The sequence below is a fragment of the Carcharodon carcharias genome, chromosome 12 (assembly GCF_017639515.1).
Source record: "Carcharodon carcharias isolate sCarCar2 chromosome 12, sCarCar2.pri, whole genome shotgun sequence".
NCBI lineage: Eukaryota > Metazoa > Chordata > Chondrichthyes > Lamniformes > Lamnidae > Carcharodon > Carcharodon carcharias.
Genome location: NC_054478.1, coordinates 28416681 through 28443771, shown reverse-complemented (window position 1 = coordinate 28443771; position 27091 = coordinate 28416681). Strand labels below are relative to the sequence as shown.

The 27091-nt window shown below is 43.9% G+C and overlaps 1 protein-coding gene across 1 annotated transcript in view; it reads left to right on the top strand.

Moving 5' to 3' along the window:
• LOC121284660 (contactin-associated protein-like 5) overlaps nt 1-27091 on the top strand; it is a 736588-nt gene that overhangs the window by 260683 nt on the left and 448814 nt on the right. Inside the window, exons 7-8 of the mRNA XM_041200218.1 lie at nt 140-283; nt 17876-18137. Of these exons, the coding sequence (XP_041056152.1) occupies nt 140-283; nt 17876-18137 (406 nt within the window). The remainder of the gene's footprint in view (nt 1-139; nt 284-17875; nt 18138-27091) is intronic.

Genomic DNA, 27091 nt, shown 5'->3' with positions numbered 1-27091 from the left:
GCTGTATTGCAGCAACAGAAATGATCAAACTCACAATATCCTAGCACCTTTAATTATTTTGTATATTGCTATTACTTTATCCCGTGAAGAAATGCTGTAATAATCATTCCGTTTTGTTTATCCTCTTTTTCTTTCAAAGCTCAGTTTTGGAGGAATCCCAGTTCCAGGCAAATCGGTGAATTTTTTGAGGAAGAACTTTCATGGCTGCATTGAAAATCTCTATTACAATGGAGTGAATATTATTGACTTGGCCAAGAGACATAAACCTCAGATACACGTTATGGTAAGATTGGCAACATGCTCACTCAGTTTATAAAACTGAGGGATCTTGGATGAAATAATAAAGGCCCTATAAGTAAAATGGATGTTCTGAAAGGTTTGAAGTACAAAGCAGGCAGGCATTTGGTAAAATATAGAGTGTCAACTCTGGCTTAATTGATAGCACTCTCACTTGGGAGTTAGAAGACTGTGGGTTCAGATTAAACTCCATAGATTTGAGCATAAAACACTAGGCTGACACTCCAGTGAACTGCCGCACCGAGGGAGATGCCATTTTTGGATGAGATGTTAAAATGAGATCCTGTTAGGTGGATAAAAAATAAAATCTCTTTGCACGGTATTGAAGAAGAGCAGGGGAGTTCTTCTTTGTGGGAACTCTCTATGCGCAAGACGGCCACTGTGTTTCCTACTTGAAAACAGTGACTGAGAAATTGCCTGAAAGGGCAGAAGAAGATAAAATAATGGGCGGGATTTTCCAGCCCTGCCTACCGCCGGGCTGGTCTGGTCCTGCCGAAAGTTTGGCTGGGCCATCGTATCTCCTGCAACGGGTCCCGCCACGATGGGCACGGAAAATCCCAGCAAATGACTTTCAAAATGGAATTGGATAAATACTTAACAGGGAAAATGTTACAGGGCCATGGAGAAAGGGCAAGACAATGAGTCTAATTGGATAGCTCTTTTAACAAGTCAGTATAGGCGTGATGGGCCGAATTGCTGCTTCGCTGCTGAAACATTCCATGTTTCTATGAATAACTTGATTTATAATCAAATAGTAATGAAAGGCATAAAAAGTCAACAAATAAAAGTTGAAGCAATGGGAGCCTCTGTCATGGATCGTGTATCTTGTTCAAGCCCCATTTTTGGGGCTTAACACATTGGATTCTGGCAAGGCAGTGATAGATCGATTACCTTGCCTTTCCATTGGCCACCTGCAGTAATTATTTAGTTATACTTAATTAGGTTTTATTTAGTGTGTAATGTACCTTTAAGAGTAATACTTGTTAAGGAAGATTACACGATCCGTAGCAACCAATAGAAGAGCGGCTCAGGCCATCTCAGCAGTTAGTGTAGAGATACACTTGGATTTTTAGCTTGGCGGGTGGCCATGCACCCCACCCGACAAAGTGAGATGACATTGGCTGAGCGTGTTGACGTCAACGTGTAGTCGTGTTGTGGTTCGTTGGCAGGGGTGTGCAAGAGCTGGCAGCATAGGCAGCGACAATTAAAAGGCCTATTAAGACCATTAGGTTATCAGTTGAGTTTAATTTTTCACTGCCCGTTCAACCTAATGGTTGGCGGGCAGGTGAAGAGGCCAAGCAGCCTTTACATTTTTTTGGAACCCTTATCCACGGGTGGGATGAGGGTCCCAAAAGCAATTAAAAATTCAATAAAAACTTTATTTTTTCATTAAAAACACGTCCTTGCTCATGTGACAGAGTCACATGAGAGGACATGTTTCATTACACTTTTCTGCTCTTTTTAAAAAAATATCTCTTCATCTCCTTGAGGTAGCTCCATGCTCCAGGGAGCTTATTCTGCGCTCTCTCGCGTGCATGCGCGAGGTTCATGCAAGGCCTGATCGTACTCCTCCCCCTGCCTGGCACAGGCCACTCACGTATCACGCTGGGCGGGCCTTAATTGGCCCGCCCGCCTAAAATCACGGAGCGCTGCCAAGCGCGGGCGGTGGGCGGCTTCCAGACTGCACCCGCCGATCCCGTACGCCAAGGGCAAAATTCTGCCCACAGAGTTGGAGTTGAAAGCACGCACTTAGTTGCTGCTGAGTATATTGTAAATAAACTGAATGTTTCCACCCAAGAAATGTCTGCAGATCAATTTTATCAGTAATAGTACAACTCAGTCATCCTACAACACCTCTTTCCATTGGCAACCCATTCTGTTTTCTGTCAGAGGCCACAGGACTTTAGGAAGCAGAGATTTCCCATTGAAGTGTTGATTTACTGAAATTGGGAAAGGCATGTTGATAGAACAAATTCACGGAAGCTTTATTCTGTATCGAGATTTTCTTGTCTTGGCTCAGTGGGAGCTAAATGGAAACATATGTCAACTGCTAACCCTGATGCTGCTTACCTGCCTGATCATAAAAAATCACCAAACCAAAATAAACCTATTCAGTACACTTGAGACATCACATTAATCTACCATTTTATCTTCTAATTCTCTCCAATTGCCAATTTCCATGGAAATGCTGCAGCACTATTAATCAAAAGATTTAAATAAAACATCACATGAGCATTCCCTTAAATAGACTAAGCACCGTCAGTTTGCTATTAACTCCACTGAACAACATCAAAATGTAATAAGAAGTTAGCTTTAGAATGCTCAGAGTAATTGATTATTGGGACCTAAATTTTTGCTTCCGATTCAGGTGCACTGAGACAGGAGAATTCCTGGCTCCATAAATCCGACCTCTAAAAATGTCTGCCCGAGCTTCAGATTTTTGGTCTGTGGGGTGGGGGTGGGGGTGGTGGGTGGCAGGCTAGGATAGGTGTCGGAGCGGGCAACACCGCAGGTGGTGAATGGTTGGAGGCATTCCTGGTGCAGGTTGGGACTCAAATGCAGATAAAAAGCGGGCCTTCAGAAAGGTCCAATTGAGAGGTAGGTCATCAACGCAAACACCTCAGAAGAGATGTCATTGCTTTTTCAAGTGTGTGTCCAAGCTCTAGATGTTGTCCGACTCTTAGTTGACCCTCGAATGGATGGCCCATCATGGGCTTTCCCTATGGTGAAATTGTCATTGTTATTGCCTCATCAAAGCAACACGCTGAGGCTTCTTAGACAGCACTTTCCAAACCCATGGCCTCTGTCGCCTGGCAAGGCAAGGGCAGTAGATGCATGGAAACATCACACCCTGTAAATTCCAATCCAAAACACAGACCATCCTGACTTGGAACTACATTGCCGTTCCTTCATTGTCATGTGGTCAAAGTCCTGGAACTCCTTTCCTGACGGCACAGTGGGCGTTCCTGGACCGCATGGACTGCGGCGGTTCAAAAAGGCAGCTCACTACCACCTTCTCAAGGGCAATTAGAATTGGAGAATAAATGCTGTCCTAGGCAACAACCCCCACATCCTGTGAATGAATAAATTAAAACAAGCAAGGAACGATCAGCGCTCACAGATTCACTACCGGAAAGCTTTTAATGACCTGCTGTGTTCTGGCCAGGTAAGTAGTTTGGCTCATCCACACAGAGCTCTAAGAACATAAGAACATACGAATTAGGAGCAAGAGTAGGCCACTCGGCCCCTCAATCTTGTTCTGCCATTCAATACGATAATGGCTGATCTGATTGTAACCTCAACTCCACATTCCCGCCTACCCCCGATAACCTTTCACCCCCTTGCTTATCAAGAATCTATTTACCTCTACCTTATGAATATTCAAAGACTCTGTTTCCACTGCCTTTTGAGGAGGAGAGTTCCAAAGACTCACAAGTCTCAGAGAAAAAAACTTCTCCTCCTCTCTGCCTTAAATGGGTGACCCCTTATTTTTAAACAGTGACTCCTAGTTCTAGATTCTCCCACAAGAGGAAATATCCTTTCCTTATCCACCCTGTGAAGACCCCTCAGTGAAGTTGCTTCTTTGCTAGATCTTCTAAATTCGAGTGGATACAAGCCCAGCCTGTCCAACCTTTCCTCATAACATAACCCGTCCATTCCAGGCATTAGTCTAGTAAACCTTCTCTGAACTGCTTTTAATGCAGTTACATTTTTTCTTAAATAAGAAGGCCAATACTGTGCACAGTACTCCAGATATGGTCTCTCTAATAGTCTGTATAACTGAAGCATAACCTCCCTATTTTTGTATTCAATTCCCCTCACAATAAATGATAACATTCTATTAACATTCCTAATTACTTGCTGTACCTGCACACTTTTGTGATTCACGCACTAGGACATCCAGGTCCCTTTGCATCTCAGAGCTCTGCAATCTTCCACCATTTATATAATATACTTTGTTTTTATCCTTCTCGCCAAAATGGACAATTTCACGTTTCCACATTATACACCATTTGCCAGATCTTTGTCCACTCACATAACTTATATACATCCCTTTGTAGCCTCCTTATATCCTCTTCACAACTTAATTTCCTACCTACTTTTGTGTCATCAGCAAATTTAGCAACCATACCTTCAATCCGTCTATCCAAGCCATTTGTCTGAATTGTAAAATGTTGAGGCCCCAGCACTGATCCCTGTGGCACACCACTTGTCACATCCTGCCAAATAGAAAAAAGACCCATTTATGGCTACTCTCTGTTTCCTGTTAGCTAGCCAATCTCCTTTCCATGCCAAAATGTCAACCTCTACACCATGAGCTTTTATTTTCTGCAATAACCTTTAATGTGGCACCTTATCAAATGCCTTCTGGAATTCTAAGCACAGTACATTCACCGGTTCCCCTTTAACCACAGCACACATTACTTCTTCAAAGAACTCCAATAGATTGGTTAAACATGACTTCCCTTTCACAAAACCATGTTGACTCTGCCTGATTACCTTGCATTTTTCTAAGTGCCCTGCTGTGACATTTTTAATAATAGCTTCTGACATCTTCTGACCTGTAGTTTCCAGCTTTTTGTCTCCATCCCTTTTTGAATAAAGGAGTTACATTCACTATTTTCCAATCTAATGGAACCTTCCCCGAATCTGGAGAATTTTGGAAAATTAAAACTAACTTGTCAACTCTCTCACTAGCCACTTCTTTGAAGACCCAAGTATGAAGTCCATTGGGAGCCGAGGGCTTGTCAGCCCACAGCTCCAACAATTTTCTCAGCACCAGTTCCCTGATGATTGTAATTTTCTTCGGTTCTTCCCTTCCTTCCATTTCCTGATTTACAGCTACTTCTGTGATGTTGCTTGCATCCTCTATAGTGAAGATTGACGCAAAATGCCTGTTCAATTCATCTGGCATATCCTTATTTTCCATTATTAATTCCCCAGACACACTTCCTATAGGACCAGCCCTCACTTAGTTAACTTTTCTTTTTAAAATGGCTATCAAAACTCTTTTTATCTGCCTTTATATTCTAGCTAGCTTTCTCTCATACTCTAATTTTTCCCTCCTTATTAATATTTTTGTCATTCTTTGCTGTTTTCTATGTTCTGTCCAATCTTCTGACCTGCTACCCATCTTTGAGCAATTAGAGGCACCAGACCCCAAAATCAGCTATGTTCTAAGTTGGCCACTTGGGTAGTTTTTTGAATAAAATCCTTTTATTCTTTACTTTATATACTTTATTTTACTTGTTATTACATGCTAGGCCTAGGACCCAAAATCCATATAATTCCCAAATCCGGCACACACCCGGTTTTGAGCTCCTTGGATATTGGGTCCAGTATCAGGAAATGCTTTTTCTTTAAGTTTGATGCTATCTTTAACTGTTTTTGTTAACCGCAGGTGGTGGGTCCTCCCTTTAGGATTTTTGTTTCTTATTGGAACCTATCTATTCCATTATTTTGAAACACCCCCTTAAATGCCTCCCAATGCATCTCTGTTGACCTATCTCTTAACCTAATTTGCCAGATCATTTTAGCCAGTTCTACTTTCATGCCCTCATAATTGCCCTTATTTAAGTTCAAAATACTAGTCTTGGACCAACTCTTCTCTCCCTCAAACTGAATGTAAAATTCAATCACATTACTATCGCTACTACCTAGAGGCATCTTCTCTAAGAGGTCATTAATTAATCCTGTCACATTACACAATACCAAGTCTAATATACCCTGCTCTCTGGTCAGCTCCAGAATGTGCTGCTCTAAGAAACTAGCTCAAAAGCATTCTATGAACTCTTCATTTATTGCTGTGCCTTTATCACAAACACCCAATATTTATTTTTGTATACTTTGTCCTACATTGTGGTTACTGTTAGGGGGCCTGTAGACCATTCCCACTAGTGACTTCTTTGTAACACATAGTCTTGACTATTGGTGTATTCTTAGGTTTTATCTCCCTGTCTCCCAGATATAGAGTTTTGTCTTTCTGTTACCTTTGTAACACCTAGTCTTGATTATTGGTGTATTCTTAGGTTTTATCTCTCTGTCCCTTCCTGCTATTCTCTGACCCTCATTTCCCATATGACTATTATGATGCCCTGCCTTGAATCTACCCCTTGATTTGCTACATCTACCCAAACTTGATACCTCACTCCCCTTGTCTAATTTAAAGCATTCTCCACTTCCCTAGTTACACGGTTTGCAAGAACACATGACCCAGCAAACCTCAGGTGTAGACCGTCCCAATGGTACAGGCCTCACTTTCCTGAATACCGGTGCCAGTGCACCACAAACTGGAACCCACTTTTCCCACACCAGTCTTTGAGCCACACATGCATCTCTCTTATCTCTCTGCCAATTTACACATGGGTCAGGTAATAATCCAGAGATTATTACCTTTAAGGTTCTGCTTCTTAATTTGATACCTAGCCTCTCTCATTGCACAACACCAGGGGCAGAATTCTCCCTTCAGCGAACGGAGATGGGGCCTCCTCACGAACATATAAAATGCTGCGTTGTAATGTTGGGCGGGCATCCCGATGTCACCACACAGTTAGTTAGATTGTCAGTTCGGCAGGTGCGCAGCCACATCAGCTGTGCACCCACCTAACTGTCAAAGGCCTATTAACATTGTTAAGAATGCTGCCCGTCCATCCAACCATGGGCGGGATGAGGTTTCATGAAGGATTTAAAATTTGCGTTACATTTTTATTAAAAGTAAATGACATGTCCCAGCTCATGTGACAGTGCCACATGAGGGGACATGTCATAAAATTTTTCACATCGTTTATTACCTTTATAAAAGTAACACTGACCTCCCTGAGGCAGCACTTTGCCTCAGGGAGATCTGTGTGCTCTTCCGCGCGCATGCAGGAAAGGAGTGCACTCCCAGCTCCGGGAATCCCTCCACCCCCCCCCCCCCGCCCCCGCACAGGTTGCGAATAGCAGCATGATGCTGGGTGGGCCTTAATTGGCCCGCCCACATAAAATGGCAGTGCACCCCCAATTGGGGGCACCGACCGAGAACCCGCTTGCTCCCGCACAACCGCTTTCCCCGCCAGGGGGAAAATGCTGCCCCAGGTCTTGTATATCCTACTGTCTGTTTGGTGTCAGAATGTGCTGTTCTAAGAAACTATCCCAAAAACATTCTATAAATTCCTCATCTAGGCTATTTTGCCCTTATGGTTTTTCCGGCCTATATGTAGATTAAAAGCCCCCATGATAAGCGCCATACCTCTCTGACCAGCTCCCATTATTTCTTCCATCATTTCCCATCCTACCATGTGGTTATTGTGAGGGGACCTGTACACCACTCCCAGAAGTGACTTCCTACCTTTACCATTTCTCACCTTTACCCAAACTGCTTCTACACCCTGGTTTCCTGAACTTAGGTCATCACTCGCTGTTGTGCTAATACCACCATTAATTAACAGAGCCACACCTCCACATTTTCCTAGCTTCCTGTCCTTCCTAAATGTCATGTACCCTTCAATATTCAGGTCCCAATCTATGTTATCCTGCAGCTATGTCTCTGTATCAGGTATCAGTTCATACTTATTTATTCCTATTTGCGCTATCAGTTCATCTGCTTTGTTTTGAATGTTACGTGCGTTCAGATACAGAGCCCTTCATTTTGTCCTTTTATTATTTTTGTAGTGTCTAGCCTTATCTGATGATTTACTCCTAGATCTGTATTCCCTGTCCCTTCCTATCACGATCTGTTTATCCTTTCCTAAATTAACACCTTCCTCTCTTGCCTTGTCTCTACTCTTTGATTTACCACATCTTCCCAAATTTGATTCCTTGCACTGACTGTTTAGTTTAAAATCCTCACTACTTTCCTAGTTATGTGCCTCACTAGAACACTGGTCCTAACACAATGCAGGTGTAGACTGCCCCAACGGTACAGCCATCACTTTCCCCAGTAACAGTACCATTGCCCCACGAACCAGAACGCACTTCTCCCACACCAGTCTTTGATCCGCAAATTCATCTCTTTAATTTTATTTACCCTATGCAAATGAGCACATGGCTCAGGTAACAATTCAGAGATATTACCTTCTGCTTTTTTAGAGAAGGATCATGCTGCAACTAATGTGCGAGACATGGCACGTACCTCTGCTTCAGCATTGAGGGTTGTATGTATACACATCTCATGTCGGTGTGCACAGAACACTTGTAAATGAGCATTGTAATGCACAGATGCAGCAAAGAACAATATGCCTCCATGCACTTTATATCAGGCTAACATAAATTCATGTTGTTGTTCCAGCCTAAAAGAGTGAAAGAAAATTGTACAGCAAAGGGTTAATGGTTATGTTAATTAGACAATGATTTTGATGGTCATGTCAGCATGACATCAGAGTCAGATGACCAAGAGGCTCCAAGGGAGCAAGCCACAGAACAGAAAACAATCTCCTTACCATAAGGTCTTGGATGTAAATTTTGTAAATAAATAATTTAAGGAAAACTAAATACTATCTCCAAGTCACTTCCAGAGTAAGTGAAAACTCATCAAAACAGATATGATCCAGACTGGGGGTAGGACAACCTGGCTGTCACACATCTGACCCATGGAATAGATGGCCATAGAGATTGCCAGGGTGCCGGTAGAGCTGTCTGTTGGTGATGGTGAATCGCCATTAGAGGTTGATGAAGGCGGTGTTGAAATCACCTTGGAACATGGTGGTAATGGTGGAGGTCATGATGTCACTTCACTGAGAACAGGGGCATGTTGGCATGAGAGGGAGTGCAAGGATGGGGTTGGGTCATACAGGCAGCATGAGCATGGTTAAGCTGGCTTTTGGTGATGGTGAATCTGCGTTAGTAGTTGATAATGGCAGTGTTGAGATCACCTTGGAACATGGTGATAATGGTGGAGGCCATAATGCTGTGCATCAGCGAGTGCTTTCACAATGAGAAGCGCTATGCCTAAATAACTTATTTTGTATCCCACTTGGTCCCCAGCTCTGATCCCTTACCCCTCCAACCCCACCACCCCCACCCCGGGCCAGACCATCCCTTGGGCATCAAGAGGAGGGAGATATGGCCAAGGAAGCAGCATCTCTGACTAGGCCACACTCCACCCACTCAGGTACAAGCGCTTAGGAGGGTGTAGCACATCTAGAGTCAGTGGCACAGGGTACACCAAAGTGCAGGAGGAGATATCAGCATTAGAGACATCTGTGCACAGCCTCCGGAGGAAGGAGGAAAGACACGTTGATGCTCCAATCTGCAGGAACATGGAGCCTCAGGAGTCACCTTTTGGGCACAGTATTTACATAATCAGCAACAGATGTGTGGACATCTGGCAGAATTCCCTGAGGTATTAGCAACAGTTGGACTGTGATTGGACGAGTCCATCGCCATCATGAGCTCCATATTGCCCCAGGGGTTCAACTGCATGTACTTTGACCATTGGCGATTGGCCAGTCTCATGGAGAGACTCATGCAGCAGCACTTGGAATGGATGCAAGAGCAGAGTCTCGGCCAGGAAATAGTGAAAGCCTCCTCCGGTAACCTGAAAAAGTCCACCAAGAGTGCTGACACCCACGGAGTGCATGAAGAGCTGTGAACCCTTAACATGATGGTAGCGCTGTTGGTCCAGTGGTCCCTGGATTGGATGACTGCTGTACTCCAGCACCCAGCCACATCAATCCCACCTGAAGACCAGCCCAGGTCTGTGGAGCTGGCTGAGGAGGGTGAAAGTGCTGAGTGCATTTCCGTCTTCCTCCACCTCCCCAGCCCCTCTTCCACAGCCCTTGTCTGCTGCACACGAGCTAGTGACCACGGATGCCCATGCAGAGGCTGCAGTCTGAGGGAGGTCCCAAACTGGTGCCTGTGCGATGAGGTAGGCCATCACTCCCCTCATTGCCGTTTAGGAAGAGAAGTGAGCAGCCTGCCTCCACCTCCTCTGAGACAACACGGGGGGCACTTCATAGGAGTGTGCGAGAGCGAAGGGTGCTGTCCCACTTAGAGCACTAATGGGTTTACATTGTATCTAGCAAATTTGAGAAATTCCTTAATATACCTACTTACACTTGAACATGACTCGGGGTGCGTGTGTGTTTACACCAGAAAGCCCAAAAAGAATGGTAACAAGGCAGTTCTCGCCAGTAATAATGAGGGCAGCCTCTTGCTCCTGACCTTCTCCTCACCCGCTGGCCTCTGGCTGCTCATGGTAACTGGCTTCAATGGCCTCTACGTGCAAGGGCACCATGCCTATCTTCTATGTCTCTTCGCATGAAGTACTATGCGCCCTTCTCCAGCACAAAGTTCTTCCTGTTAGCTGGGTGTACGAGTCAGTTGGTGCAATGATAATTGCACCGTGTGACTTGAAGCCCCGCCCTCCTACTCCCTTGGGTTAAGGGAAGACAGTTGGAATTTGTTTTGTGTCATTTTTGGGGCCGTGAATAACATTTTAAAGTAAATTCCACAGGGATACCCTGCCTTTCCAAAGGGGTCCCCCTGGCTATCCAATGAAATACACCAAGTTCAGACCTGCTCTTACCATGTCCACTTTGCACACTTGGGATTTCACACTCCTAGGCTACCATAATCCAACTAGAGTAGAGGCAGCTGCTGATTTATATGGCCAGCAGTCTCCGTAAAACACACGTGCACAAAATGCTCCCTAGCAAAATTGGGGAGCGGGACCTATGATTTTCAGGCATTTCCGCTATTTTTGCAATGATGGAGATGCTCTCTGTCGTGACGACAATCTGGGCCAAGGATTCATGTGATGGGCAGCTTTGTAAATATGCGTACGCTGACGAAGTTATAAGCTTCTTCAAAGTCGAAGCCCTAAACAGACTGTTCTTTTTAGGTTCTTAATCTGGTGACAACAGCGTTGAGAAAAGTGCTGTTCTTGGTTCTGGGAAGGAATTCTTAAGAATGCAAAAAGAAGTGAATGGGGTTAAAGGGATTGGCAAATTGCTCATTTCAACTTATAAATGTAATTTTAATTTACATATTGGAGTAATAAATTTTATGCCAACAAATTAGCCCAGATTTCCCGATTGGCTTTAATATCCCTCAAAAGTTGTGGTGTTGTTTTCTTTCATTTTTAGGATGTGGGTGTCGCTGGCAAGGCCAGGATTTGCTGCCCATCCCTAATTGTCCTTGAGAAAGTGTTGTTCAGGCACCTTTTTTAAAATTCATTTTATGGGATGAGGGTTTCGTCAGCTAGGCCAGCATTTATTACCCATTCCTAATTGCCCCTGTGAAGGTAGGGGATGAGCTGCCTCCTTGAAGCACTGCAGTCCGTGCAGTATAGATGCATCCACAGTGTTATTAGGGAGGGAGTTCCAGGATTTTGACCCAGCGACAGTGAAGGAACGGGGATATATTTCCAAGTCAGGTTGGTGAGTGGCTTGGAGGGGAATTCTAGATGCTGGTGTCCCTATGTATCTGCTGCCCTTGTCCTTCTAGATGGTAGCAGTCATGGGTTTGGAAGGTGCTGTCTAAGGGGCCTTGGTGAGTTTCTGCAGTGCATCTTGTAGATGGTACACATGACTGCCACTGTGTTTCAGTGGTGGAGGGAGTGAATGTTTGTGGATGGGGTGCCAATCAAGCGGGCTGCTTTGTCCTGGATGTTGTCAAGCTTCTTGAGCATTCTGGGGGCTGCTCTCATCTAGGCAAGTGGAGACTATTCCATCACACTCCTGACTTGTGTCTTGTAGACAGTGCTTTACGGTGTCAGAAGGTGAGTTACTTGGTGCAGGATTCCCAGCCTCTGACCTGCTCTTGTAGCCACAGCCTTTATATGGCTAGTCCAGTTCAGTCTCTGGTCAATAGTAACCCCCAGGATGTTGACTGTGGGGGATTTAGTGATGGTAATGCCCTTGAATGTCAAGTGGCGATGGTTAGATTCTCTCTTCCTGGAGATGGTCATTATCTGGCACTTGTGTGGCACAAATGTCACTTGCCACTTGTCAGCCCAAGTCTGGATATAGTCCAAGTCTTGCTGCATTTGGACATGGAAAGCTTCAGTATCTGGGTAGTTGCGAATGGTGCTGAACATTGTGCAATCATCAGCGAACATCCTCACTTCTAACCTTAAGATGGAAGGAAGGTCATTGATGAAGCAGCTGAAGATGGTTGGGCCGAGGACATGACCCTGAGGAACTCCTGCAGTGATGTCCTGGAGCTGAGATATTTGACCACTAACAATCAGAACCATCTTCCTTTGTGCTAGGTATGACCACAACTAGCGGAGAGCTTTCCTCTGATTCCCATTGACTCCAGTTTTGCTCGGGTTCATTGATGCCACACTTGGTCAAATACTGCTTGATGTCAAGGGCAGTCACTCTCACCTCACCTCGGGAATTGAGCTCTTTTGTCCATGTTTCAACAAAGGCTATAATGAGGTCAGTAGCTGTGTGACCCTGGCAGAACCCAAACTGAGAGTCGATGCATAGGTTATTGCTAAGCAAGTACCACTTGATAGCAATGTTGATGACCCCTTCCATCACTTTACTAATGATCGAGAGTAGACCGATGGGGCAGTAATTGGCTGAGTTGGATTTGTCCTGCTTTTTGTGTAGAGGACATGCCTGGGCAATTTTCCACATAGCCGGGTAGATGCCAGTGTGGTAGCTGTACTAGAACAGCTTGGCTAGGGGTGTGGCAAGTTCTGGAGCACAAGTCTTCAGTACTATTGCCGGAATATTGTCAGTGCCCATAGCCTTTGCAGTACCCAGTGCTGTCATCTGTTTCTTGATATCACATGGAGTGAATCAAATTGGCTGAAGACTGGCATCTGTGATGCTGAGGACCTCTGGAGAAGGGCGAGATGGATCACCCATTCAGCACTTCTGGCTGTAGATTGTTGTGAATGCTTCAGCCTTATCTTTTGCACTGCTGTGCTGGGCTCCCCCATCATGGAGGATGGGCATATTTTTGGAGCCTCCTCCTCCAGTGAGTTGTTTAATTGTCCACCACCATTCATGGCAGGACTGCAGAGCTTAGATCTGATCTGTTGATTTACAGAATCACTTAGCTCTGTCTGCCATTTGCTGCTTATGGTGTTTGGCACACAAGTAGTCCTGTGTTATAGCTTTACCAGGTTGATAATTCATTTTGAGGTATGCCTGGTGCTGCTCCTGGCATGCCCTCCTGCACACTTCATTGAACCAGGGTTGATCCCCTGGCTTGATGGTAATGGTAGTGTGAGGGATTTGCCAGACCATGAGGTTACAGATTATTGTTAAGTACAATTCTGCTGCTGCTGATGGCCCACAGCACCTCATGGATGCCCAGTCTTGAGTTGCTAGATCTGTTAGAAATCTATCTCATTTAGCACGGTGGTAGTGCCACACATCACGATGAAGGGTATCCTCAATGTGAAGTTGGGACTTCCTCTCCACAATGACTGTGCGGTGGTCACTCCTACCGATACTGTCATGGACAGATGCATCTGTGGCAGGCAGGTTGGTGAGGATGAGGTGAAGCATGTTTTTCCCTTTTGTTGGTTCCCTCACCACCTGCTGCAAACCCAGTCTAGCAGCTATGCCCTTAAGGACTCGACCAGCTCGGTCTGTGGTGGTGCTCCCAAGCCACTCTTGGTGATGGACATTGATGTCCCCCACATTCTGTGCCCTTGTCACCCTCAGTGCTTCCTCCAAGTGGTGTTCAATATGGAAGTGCTCTGATTCATCAGCTGAGGGGGGCAGTACTTGCTAATCAGCAGGAGGTTTCCTTGCCCATGTTTGACCTGATGCCATGAGATAAGACTTCATTGGGGCTGGAGTTAATGTTGAGGACTCCCAGGGCAACTCTCTCCTGACTGTATACCATTGTGCCACCACCTCTGCTGGGTCTGTCCTGCCAGTGGGACAGGACATACCCAGGGATGGTGATGGTGGTGAGAGAGACATGATCTGTCAAGTATGATTCCATGAGTATGACAATGTCAGGCTGTTGCTTGCCCAGTCTGCGACACAACTCTCCCAATTTTGGCACAAGCCCTCAGATTTTTGTCAGGAGGACTTTGTCAGATCGGCAGGGTTTGCCTTTGTTGTTTCTGGTGCTGAGGTCGATGCCGGGTGGTGCTTCCAGTTTCATTCCTTTTTATTGACTTTGCAGCAGTTTGATACAACTGATTGGCTTGCTCGGTCACTTCAGAGAGCATTATATAGTCAATCACATTACTGCAGATCCAGAGTTATTTATAGGCCAGGCGAGGATGGAAGATCGTTTTTTTTTAACAATAGTTTCATTGTGGTCATTAGAATTTTTAATTCCAGCTATTTATTGAATTCAAGTTCCAACATCTACTGAGGTGGGACTCACACCCACCCCGGGTCCTGTACCCAGATCCCCAGAGCTTTATCCTGGCTTTCTGGATTACTAATCCAGTGACAATACACTGCTCCACTACCTCCCCCTCAAACCCTGTTGAACCTCTGCAGTCCCTCTGGTTCCCTCTGGTGAATGTATACCCATAGTACTGTTAGGTAGAAATTTTGACCCAGTGACGATGAAGGAATGTTGATATATATCCAAATAAGAATGGTTTGTGACTTGGAGAGGAACCTGGAGGTGGAGGCCTTGCCATGCACCTGCTGTCCTTGATTTTCTAGATTGTAGAGGCTGCAGGTTTGGGAGCTACAGTCTTAGAAGCCTTGGTGAGTTGTTGCAGTGCACCCTGTAGACAGAAATCACTACAACACAGGAGCATGGTGACAACAACTGGTCCATACACTAGGGCTTTTGTTGAATTGTAGCAGTCTTTCTTGTCAAACTCTCACTGCTGTGGTTTGCAGAAGGCTGAGCTGGCATTGCTGATCTGGTGTTGGACCTCCTCATCAATGGTGGCCTTTTAGAGTGGTGCCTGCCAAAGTATGGAAGTACTCAACATATTCCAGAGTCCCTCCTTCAACATTATTGGTAGGTGGAATATTTGACTGACCAGGTCTCGATTGCTATATGAATTTTGTTTTGGCAACATTCAAGATTTGGCGAGTCTCCTCAGAAGAGACCAAGGGTGGTTTGCAAATCTGGTGCAGAGCGGGCAATGACACTGCAGTCATCCACAAACTGTAGATCATATATGCCTATGGTGAACCTGGAATGCGTATCAGTGTCACATGAGAGCGTTAGAGAAACTCCATCAGCAATGCCACCACCACATCCTCTGGATTCAATAGGAGGACCATCAAACAAATGCTAGTGTCCTTCTTGAAGCCAGATCCATAAGCATTCCGTCAAAACTCCTGCAAAATCAGCTGCAATGGACTAGACACTGTGTCTGCAAGTTCCTGTTTTCTCAACTCTAAATGGCCAACATTCCAGGAGACGACAAAGAAGATATTCCAAAGACACTTTGAAGCTTTCCAGGAAGCACTGCAGCATTGGCATTAATGACTGGGAGGAGCTTGCTACCAACCATTCAAAATGGTGGCAACTTGTCCATCAAGCTGCATCTCGCTTTGAGTCCAAATGCCTTAATGATGAGGCAGAGCAGCAGCAGAGAAGGAAAGAAAAGGAAGCAAATCCTGCACTTTCAGATCCCACTACCTCGTGGGACATCCTGCCCCATGTGCCCAAAGATCTGGGGGATCAACATTCACATGAAGACTCAAGGTGGAAACCGGTGACTGTGAGTAGATGGCAGCCTCGAATCGAGGGACGGTGAATGATGATAATAATTCACTACAGCCACAGTGCACAGGCGGTGATGGAGCAGATGTTGCAGATTGTGAAATGGCTGCCAGTCAAGCGTACTGCTTTGTTCTGGAAAAAGTAGAATCATTTACAATTCATTTAGGAAGTGGTGTAATAGAGAGTATCAACAATGAACACAGTAGTTTCTAGATTCTTGCGAAAATTCTACCAGTTGGTAACCTTGTACCCTCTTTTCATGCTGTTTGCAACTTGTCCATGGGGGAGTTGAAATGCTGCCTCAAGCTTGCTGACCCTGGGACGAGTGCGGAGGTTACATGGTGCAGAGACAGACTGGCCAAAGGCCTGCCTCTGGGCTCTTTATTGAATTAAATGAAATAAAAAGATTAATGCAAAAAACAGCCCTCCAACCCTCACCCCTCACTCCCTCTGACCTCCCCATACATTCACCACTTCCTATCCATGCTAACCTATGCCACCATATGCCCCACCCACCCCCAGGGCCCCTCGCTATACCAATCCATGCCCCTCTACCTCATGGCCCTTCATACTCCCCATGCTCCCCCATATCCCCATGGCCCTATATGACACCTGTGCCAACATAGTGGCAACTCATGCCATGCCAGCGGGTGACTTAAACTGTGCATGCGTCGGACCCAGCCTGACTCCAGTCCTGCCCCTGCAAAAAATAGGAAGTGCCATTTTTGTGGGGGGTGGCGGCGGGGGGGGGGTTCAGGATTTCCAGGCTCGTCCACCACTTTCGCCATGACAGAAAGGCTCTCTGTCATGGTGAAAATCTGGGCCATTGGTTGAGTATTTAATTATTCTCTTTAGTTCACACCAGTTTCAAATTGCAATTTAAAGACATTTACTTAACAATCAGGATCTGATAATGTGTAATGTAGACTGTTTCAGCCGACAAGTGTAGTTTTGTTAGCAAAACCCACAATTTTGGTACATATGATGGAGTTAGAATTTAACCGAGGGTGGACTTTGTGTGGCTGATGGGAGAATTGGCACCACCCACCTGAAATTCATACGGAGAGGCCCAAATATTTTGAACACTGGGCAGTATTTCCATAATTCCAGTGAGCTGCTACTAGTGCTCAGGTGCTCAAACACCGTAAGATCATAAGATATAGGAGCTGAAGTAGGCCGTTCAGCCCATCAGGTCTGCTCTGCCATTCAATGAGATCATGGCTGATCTGATAATCCTCAACTCCACTTTCCTGTCTTTTCCCTATAACCCTTGATTCCCTTACTGATTAAAAACCTGTCTATCTCAGCCCTGAATATCCTTAACGATCCAGCCACTGCAGCCCTCTACGGTAAAGAATTCCACAGATTGACTACTTTCTGAGAGGAGAAATTCCTCCTCATCTCTGTTTTAAATGGGCACCTCCTTACTCTGAGATTATGCTCTCTGGTCCTAGACTGTCCCACGTAGGACCAGAGGGCATAATCTCAGGGTGAGGGGGTGCCCATTTAAAACAGAGATGAAGAGGCAACTCCCTGGATGAGAGAGTGGGAATTCTGATGGGTGGGAGATGCGAATGGGCTGCAACAGGTTGGAAAAGTTCATTGGAGCCAAGAGGAACATCCAGCCTGCCATTGTCTAAACAATTGTACTGGGGTCATAGGCACATCATAAGACCTTGATATAAGGCTCCCATCTGGCCCACCAAAGCCGAGATCCCAAGGAAAATGGAGCCAGGCAAAAACGAAGCTGTTAAGGGGCAATATGCACAGCTTTTCAAGTCACTCATGCATTGTAGTTGGTGGAGCAGAATAACGTTATGCTTAACATACTTAAAGCATAGATAAAAAAAATGTTCTTTTTCACTCAATCTTGATTTACAAAGAATCCTGACATGTGTTCACATAATCAGAATTTTTTTCTATTAAAAAAGAAAACAACCGTTACAATATGTTTCTTTTTCTCTTCATATTTCCTTAGGGTAATGTAAGTTTCTCATGTTCAGAGCCACATATTATTCCAGTCACGTTCATGGCTTCAAGCAGTTACTTGCTGCTGCCTGGCCCACCTCAAATGGACGGACTGTCTGTCAGTTTCCAATTCCGCACATGGAACAAGGATGGTCTGTTGCTGTACAATGGACTTCGTGAAGCATCTGGAGTTCTACTGATTCATCTCAGTGATGGAAAGCTGAAAATAACCATTCTGAAACTGTCAAGGACCCAAACTGACATTGCTACAGGTAATTGCAACAGTTGATTACTTCATGTTCGGTGAGAGCAAAAATATTGAAACTGAAAGTCAGACAAATCTCTTAGGTTTTAGGAAGGCATTTTGGCAGACAATTTATTTTTCTTCCTAGGGGTTGTGCGAATGTCAGTGGGTTTTGCGTTAATGCTTCAGCACTTTACAGAAAATGAGTTTTGTGAAGGCTTGAGAACTATTTATCATGGAGCCCTACAGCTTCAATACCTGGAATTTGGGGCATCAATTTGGGAGGTCTAGACTGTCGACCATGGACCCAGCCTGCATCGTCTGCATAGGGAGCTAAACGTCAGGCGGCAATAAGCTTATATGACTCCTACCTGGAGCAAACATGCAGAGTTCCTAAGGAAATCCTGGCCGTGAGCAAGACAGGAACGTTCAGCTGTAGAGCCCAGAGCGTGTAGGCTTATTGGTCCTGAAGAAAATATCCATCCAGGGAAAAAAATCATGAGGAGCTGAAAGAAAAGTAAGACTGTGTATTTATATAGCGTCTCTCACATCCTCAAGTGCTTTTCAGTTAACTAATTTGAAATTAATTTTCAACTATAGTCACTGTTAGGAACATAGCAGTCAAGCAGCACACAGTAAGCAAACAGAGTGCAGCTAAGGAAACTGAATGCGGACTTGGGGCAGAATTTTGCCCTTGGTGGGTGGATGGGCCACACCGGCTCGGCAGCGGGCGGGCAGCCGATCACTGCCGCCGAAACGGGCCCCGCTGCCATTTTGAGAGGGCGGGTCAATTAAGGCCCACCCAGCGGCCTGCCTGACGGGAAGCGCTATGCACTTCCTGTGCGAGGGGCGAGGGATTCTCCAACTGTCAGAGTGTGTGAAAGAGAGCACATCTCCCTGAGGCTAAGTGCTGTCTCAGGGAGAGCGCTGAAAGTTTGATAAACTTCAAAAAAAGAAAACTTTAAAAATTATTAACATGTCCCTCTCATGTGACAATGTCACACGAGATGGGACATGTTAATAAATATCACATAAACTTTATTCAAGTTTTTTCAGAAGCCCACTGGGGCTCCTGGCCTGCCCACCAACCTTAAGGTTGGATGGGCAGGGCCTTTAATTGATTTAACTACCCTGTCAATAGCCTCAATTTTGCCCTTGGAGTTTGGTGAGTGGGAGAGTTTAAAGTGTTAATTTTGATCTTAAATTTTACTCTTACAATCTAATCTAGTCTTAATTAGCAGAAACTGGAAAGCAGGCTAAGTTCTTTTTTTCTTGCAGCTGAGACAGGGTAAACTCACTCTCTGCTGTGAGAGTTGAGCAGTTAATTAGCTAACTGGCTGAATCTCGTTACTCTAGTCCCAGGTCAGCTTGACTATAAATACAGGCCTCTCCAGTGCAGCTAAGGCTAATGGAGTGCAGCCGAGAAAACTGAGTGCAGACTTGGAGTTTGGTGAGCGGGAGAGTTCAGTGAAGAGAGGGAAGGAGGTGTTTGCTTCCTTTTTCTATCTTTCTCACCCTGTCGGAATTGGTTCTTGCTCTACTGTCGGGAAAGAAGTTTGCTGTCTGGTGAGTATCTGGTAAGTGGTTAAGGTCTATTCTATTCCTAAGGTTTAAAATAGTGTACACATTGGTGGTAAATAATAAAATATATAATAAAGCAACATAAATAAGTGAATAATATAATTAAGTAATTATTTAAAACACATTAAGGATGGTAGAAGAGGCGATGTATCAAGGCTTCAGCATGTGGGAGTTCCTGGATAACATTGTGATCCAGGGCAAACACGTCTGCAGTGAGTTTTACAGCTTGAGGGATTTCAGCTCAGAGTCATTGAGCTGGAGACTGAGCTGCAGACTCTGCAGCTCATCAAGGAGGGGGAAAGTTACCTTAATGCTTTGTAGCAGGCGGCAGTCGCACCTCTTAGGATAGGGTCTTTTGATTTGGTCAGTGGTCAGGGACAGGAGGGTGTGATTGTGAGTGAGGTAAGGGGACCCAGAAGGCAGAGGCAGAAGTGTGAGCCTTTTCAATTGTCCAATAAATTAGAGGTTCTCTCAGCATGTTTGGATGAAAGCGGGTTAATATGGGAAATGAGGGTTGGAGAATGGCAGGGAAGGGACAGAGAGAAAACTGACCGTGGTACAGGAAGCCGTTCAATGGGGAGAGCAAAAAGGAATATAGTGGTAGTTGGGGACAGAATAGTGAGGAGGGTTGACATTGTTCTCTGCAGCAAAGAGCAAGATTCCAGAAGGCTGTGTTGCCTGCCCGATGCCAGGCATTCAGGACAGCTGCTCAGGATTGGAGAGGAGCTTGCAGTGGGAGGGACAGGATCCAGTTGTTGTGGTACATTTAGGTACCAACAGCATGGGTAGAACAAGGAAAGAGCTTCTGTATAGAGTATGAGCTAGGGGTTCCTCCTTGTGGAGCACTGGCACCAGTAGTGGGCAAAATGGGGGCTGTACCATTGGGATAGCCTACATCTGAACCATGCTGGGATCAGTGATCTTGCAAACTGTATAAGTAGGGAAGTAGAGAGTGTTTTAAACTAAATATGGGGGCAAGCGATCAAACGTGGCAAGATGTGATATATCAAAGAGTAGAGACAAGGTAAGAGAGGAAAGTAGTAATATGGGAAATGAGGGTTGGAGAATGGCAGGGAAGGGACAGAGAGAAAAAAACCTAAGAAAGCACCAGGAATCAAGACTAGATAACAAAAAGGGAAAACTATAGGCTTTATATCTGAAAACGCGTAGTACTCATAACAAAGTAAACAAATTGATAGCGCACAGTGAAGTAAATAAATATGATCTGATAGCTATTACGGAGACATGGCTGCAGGGTGACAAGGACGGGGTCCTGCATATTCATATTCAAGAAGAATAGGAAGTTAGGTAAGGGTGGAGGTGTTGCACTGTTAATTAAGGATGACATTTGTGCAATAATTACAGATGATCTTGGTTCAGGAGATCAGGATGTAGAGTTGGTTTGGATGGAGATGAGAAATAGCAGGAGAGAGAAGTCCCTAGTGGGAGTGGTCTACAGGTACCATAACAGTAACCACAATGTAGGGCAAAGTATGAAATATTGGGTGCTTGTGATAAAGGGACGGCAAAAACCATGGGTTACTTTAATCTACATATATACTGGGAAAATCAGAATGGCAATTGTAGCCTGGATGAGGAGTTCATAGAATGCTTTGGACATAGTTTCTTAGAACAGCATGTTCTGGACCCAGGTTATATTAGACTTAGTATTGAATAATGTGACAGGATTAATTAATGACCTCAGGGAAAAGGCACCCATAAATAGCAGTGACCACAATATGATTGAATATTACACCTCGGTATGAAAGTGGGAAGAGTGGATCTGAGACTAGTGTTTGAAACTTAAATAAGGGCAATTATATGGACATGAAAGTTGAGCCAGCTAAAGTTAACTGGATTACTCAGCTAGGGGATAGATCAAAAGAGAAACAGTGGCGGACATTTAAGGGAATTTTACAGAATACTCAGAATAAGTGTATTTCTACTATAAAGAAAAATTCTAAATGCAGGACCTAGTGGTGAACTAAAGAAGCTAAAGAAAGCATCAAACTTAAGGATAAAGCATGTATCTGTGCAAAGATGAGTGGCTGGTCAGATGATTGGTCAGAATATGAAGAACGGCAGAGAATGACTAAAGGGTTAATCAGGAGGAGGAAATTAGAGTATCAGAGGAAGCTAGCTGGAAATGTAAAAATGGATAGCAAGAATCTCTACATGTATTTAAACAGAAAATAGTAAGTACAATGAGTGTTGGTCCCCTGGAGAGTAAAAATGACGAGTTAATAGTAGATAATAAGGAAATGACAGCTGAAATGAACAAATATTTTGTTTCTGTCTTCACTGTAGAGGATATAAAAACACTCCAGTAAAAGCTGTAAATCAGGATGTAGAGGGGAGAGAGGAACTTGGTGAAATTACAATTGCTAGGGAAGCGCTACTGAGCAAACTGATGGATCTGCAGGCTGGCAAGTCTTTGTGTCCAATGGATTTCATCCCAGGGCCTTAAAAGAGGTGGCTAATGAGGTAGTAGATACATTGGTGTTAATTTTCCAAAATTCCCTAAGCTCTGGAAAGGCTCATTCAGACTGGAAAATAACAAATATAACCCCTCCAATCAAGAAGAGAGGGAGGCAGAAAGCAGGAAACTATAGGCCAATTGGCTTGATGTCTGTCATGGGGAAGGTGTTAGTGTCAATCATTAAAGAACTCAAAGCTGGGCACTGAGAAAAACACAAGGAATTAGGAAGAGTCAGTATGGTTTGGTGAAAGGGAAATCATGTTTAGCTAATTTATTAGAATTTCTTGAAGAAGTAACATGAGCTGTTGATAAAGGGGAGCCTGTAGAGGTTCTGGATTTGGATTCGCAGGAGCATTCAGTAAGGTGCCAGGTCAAATAAAAATAAAAGTTTATGGTGTAGGGGGTAACATGTTAGCTCAGATAGAGGACAGGCTGGCTGGCAGAAAAAAAAGAGTAAGCATAACTGGACCTTAGTCTGATTGGCAGGGTGTGACTAATGGACTCCCGCAGGAGTCTGTGCTGAGGTGTCAACTTTTTACAATTTATATCAGTGACGTAGGTGAGGGGAGCAAAGGCAGAGCAGCTAAACTTGAAGATGACACAAAGGTTGGTAGGAAATTATGTTGTAAAGAAGACACAAGGATCTTGTAGACAAATATATATAAGTTGAGCGAATGGTCAAAAATCTGGCAGATGGAGTATAATGTGAGAAAATGTGAAGTTGTTCTCTTTGGCAGGAAGAATAAAAAAGCAGAGTATTACTTAAATGGAGAATGACTGCAGAATTCTGAGGTGCAGAGGGATCTAGGTGCACTCATGCATGAGTCACAAAAAGTTAGTATGCAGGTACAACACGTAATCAAGAAGACTAATGGAATGGCTATCCTTTATTACGAGAGGAATTGAACATAAAAATAAGGGTTAACGTTTCGAGTTCGTATGACTGTTCTTCAAGAGTCATATGGACTTGAAACATTAACTCTGTCTTTCTCTCCACAGATGCTGTCAGGCCTGCTGAGTTTTTCCAGCAAGTTTTGTTACTGTTTCAAATTTCCAGCATCTGCAGTATTTTGCTTTTACAAAAGTAAGGATGTTACGCTTCACTTGTACAGGGTATTGGTGAGATCGCATCTCAAATACTGTGTGCAGTTTTGATCTTCATATTTAAGAAGGATGTAAATGTGTTGGAGGCAGTTCAGATGAGGTTTACTAGATTGATATCTGATGTTCAGATCCCAGCTGAGGTTACTACAGGGCAAGCCTGATCCCAGGATGGAACCCAGCTTGATAGATTCTATATTTTATTTGTTTGTTTAGATATGTGGAGGGTGGCCTCTGAACAGTCACTGGAGTCAGCTAATGAACTTTTAACAAAAGAATAAAACATTTATTTAATTAGAAAAGATGAACTATATTACAATACTCCTTCACCCACAACTATACCTTTCCAGATATATACAGATTTGTAAGGGTAACACAAGTTACAAAAGCTATCTTATACTCTGATGTTCATGATGAGTACACAGTCCATGTAAACCAATAGGCAACCTGTGGTCAGACACTCCACGGTCTGAAACCAAGTGACAGATGCCAGATGCTATGGATCTCTCATCAGCTCCCCTCAGACACTTGTCACACTGTGAGCCAATGGGTTTCACTGAACTCCATCTTCCTCATGAGGTTTCCAATCTCCATTCTCCAAGAACTCGTCTTGGAATCCTCTCCCAAACCGATGCTTTCTCTCAGATGCCTTCCCACAAGGCTTCACTTTCAGGGTTTTGAAATCTCCTTACGATGTTCGTCTCCCCTGCATCACCACATGCATTCATGTTTTCCTCCACGCACTCTCTCTTACTGACTCAGCTGTCCACAGTACACCACTGCTTCATATGGCCATAGCAAAGAGTTACAGATCTTCAGTTAACTCTTTGGACCTTCTGGCTTCTCACAAGCTTTTATCTCTTTAAGCTTGAAGCATGGAGCCTTTCTCTGCTCCTCACTCTTAACTCCACTTAACAGGGCCCTTTCCAGGTTCCTGTCCTTCCTTGGACTAGAAGATCTTCTTGGGACTCATTCCTGTTCCACCCCCCTAGATTTGGAGGCCTTCCTTAGCTTGGGACTGGCTATCTGTCCCTTCTAGGTTGCTTCTGCTTGGCAGCTGTCTTAAAAACTGGCTGAACTCAAACGTCTTTCAAATCAAACTGCTGTTTCTAGTTTCTTCTGTGTGTATGTCTGTGGGAGGGACCTGCCTCTCTGGACCCTTGCTGCTAGGCGATAACCCAGTTTTTCTTGTTTGTTTAACTTAGCTTCAACAGTCAATAAAACTCTCATTAGAAACGCAGGTACCTTTTAAAGTGAAATTAAAACTCAACTTGACCTTTTCTTAACACAGATACAGAAATACAAACCTGACTTAAACATTAAAGCTAAACCTCATTCCTAACACCCCAAAATAATACAAATATAACTTACTTAAACTATCTCTATTTCCTAATACTGGAATGAGCAGGTTGTCTTATGAGGATAGATTGGACAGCCTGGGTTTGGTTCCACTGGAACTTACAAGAGTGAGGGGTGATTGGATTGAAGTATATGAGATCCTGAATGGTCTTGACAAGATGGATGTAGAAAGGATGTTTCCTCTTGTGTGTGAGTCCAGAATAAAGGGCCCTGTTCTAAAATTAGGGGTTGCCTTTTTCAGGCAGAGATGAGGAGGATTTTTTTTCTCCCAGAGGGTTGTGTGACCTTGGAACTCTCTGCCTCATAAAGCAATGGAAGCGGGGTCACTGAATATGAGGTAGATAGATTCTTGTTAGGCAAGCGAATCAAAGGGATATCAGGGGTAGATGGGAATGTAGAATTCGAAACATAAACAAATCAGCCATGATCTTATTGAATGGCAGAGCAGGCTCGAGAGGTCGAATGGCCTACTTATACTCCTACTCCTATTTCATCTTATCTTATGTTTGTATAAGGTCCCTTAAGCAGCACTGAGGTGATGGTCGGGTAATCTGTTTTTTTCAGTAATGTTGATTGCAGGAAAAATATTAGGAGGCTCGGGAGTTTCTATCTTGCTCTTCTCTAAAAGAGTAACATGCGATTGTTTGCATCCACCTAAAAGGGAAGACAGGCCTTTGTCTCCAACTCTGCCTCCAACAGGGCAGAGCTCCCTCAGTACTTCACTGGAGAGTCAGCCTAGATCATGTGCTCAAGTCTCTGGAGAGGGACTTGAACCCACAACCAAGGCAAGGGAACTCTGACTGATTCACAATTGACAAGTTACCCAAGTGTGCGCATGGCTGATTCTCATCATATTTTACCATGGCAGATGCATGATTTTCTCTCCAAAAAATGACCGTGCCAAATTACAACCTTAGTTGTGGCATGAAGTACAAGGTTAAAAGACTTGTACACTGCAAAAGGATTTGCACTGCAGTTCTGAAAATTTTGAACAATTTTTAATTTGAATTTTTTCTTTTGGTGTTAGATCAAACCAAACTGCCACTCCACAACTTGTTCAAATCATAACTGTCACAGAGTTTTAGAACAACTACTCCTTATTTTCTAAATATATTCAAATAAAAAGCATTTGTAATTTAATCTAAATCCCAAACAAGTAAAATTTACTACAACACTTCTCGGCAGCTTTTACACATTTCAATAATCATTCCATGCCTGGATGTGTCACTGGGGAAATTGAATGTTGCGGCAGTTTCATTCGGAAGGACACAATCATTGACAGTAGAATTTCTGCAATTACGTTGCCTGTAACTGCTTAACCTATTAAAGAAAGAAAATAACTTGCAATGTGTAGTAACTTATCATGTCTTCAGGAGCTCCCAAAGTGATTCACATCCCATTAATTATCTTTAGAAATATAACCAGTGCTGTGACAGAAGTTAATTTCCTCACAGCAAGGTCCCACTAACAGTAAAGGAGAAAAACACCATTTTATCTGTTTTTAGCTGAAGGTAAATGTTGACCAGGACACTAAGAGAATTCCCTGTTCTTCTTCAGCTATTGCTATGAAATCTTTTACATCCACCTGGATAGATAGATAGGGTTTGGGTTTAACATCTCAAGTGAACAATGTCACCTTTCCCAATGCAACACTCTCACATCACTGCTCTGAGTAGAATGGCAATCATGTGGCTTTTTTTTAAATATAGTTTTTAATATTCAATTGGAGGCTCTAGGTTCATGGATCAGATGACCAAGTTTTCACAAGCTAAATGTCAGTTCTGTTGTTGCACAAATTAGTGTTTGACAGATGTCTGCAAGTACATTTAAAGGAGGTCCTGTGGCTAGACTTCAACTTCACGCACAAAGTATACCCCTATCTCTTTTAAAACAAAGTCAATAATCTATATTTCATCAGTTTGGTGATATGGGTAGTGAACTTTGCCTGCCCCTTCCCCCCAACCTCCCAAACCGAGGTATAAGGTTATCTTGCATCAGTTTAAACTACTATGAACGATGTTCAGTTTTCAACTGTGGGCCGTGCAGTGGGAAACAAAATTATGAAGAATTATATTTAGAAATATTAAAACAGAAAAGGATGCCAACTTGGATAGAATAGGAAATAAATCAGGCTTCACAAGAACACAAGAAATAGGAGCAGGAGTAGACCACATGGCCTGTCATGCCTGCATCGCTATTTAATGTGACCATGGCTAATTTTGGGCTTCAACCCCATTTTCCCATCCACTCCCCATATCCCTTAGTTCCCTAAGAGACCAAAAATATTTATTTGTCCCAGCCTTAAATATATGCAATGATAGAGCATCCACAACCTTCTGAGATAGAGATTTCTAAAGATTCACAACCCTTTAAGTAAAGTAATTTCTCCTCATCTCCATCCTAAATGATTGGCCCCTTATCCTGAGACTGTGCCCTAATGTTTTAGATTCTTCGACCAGTGA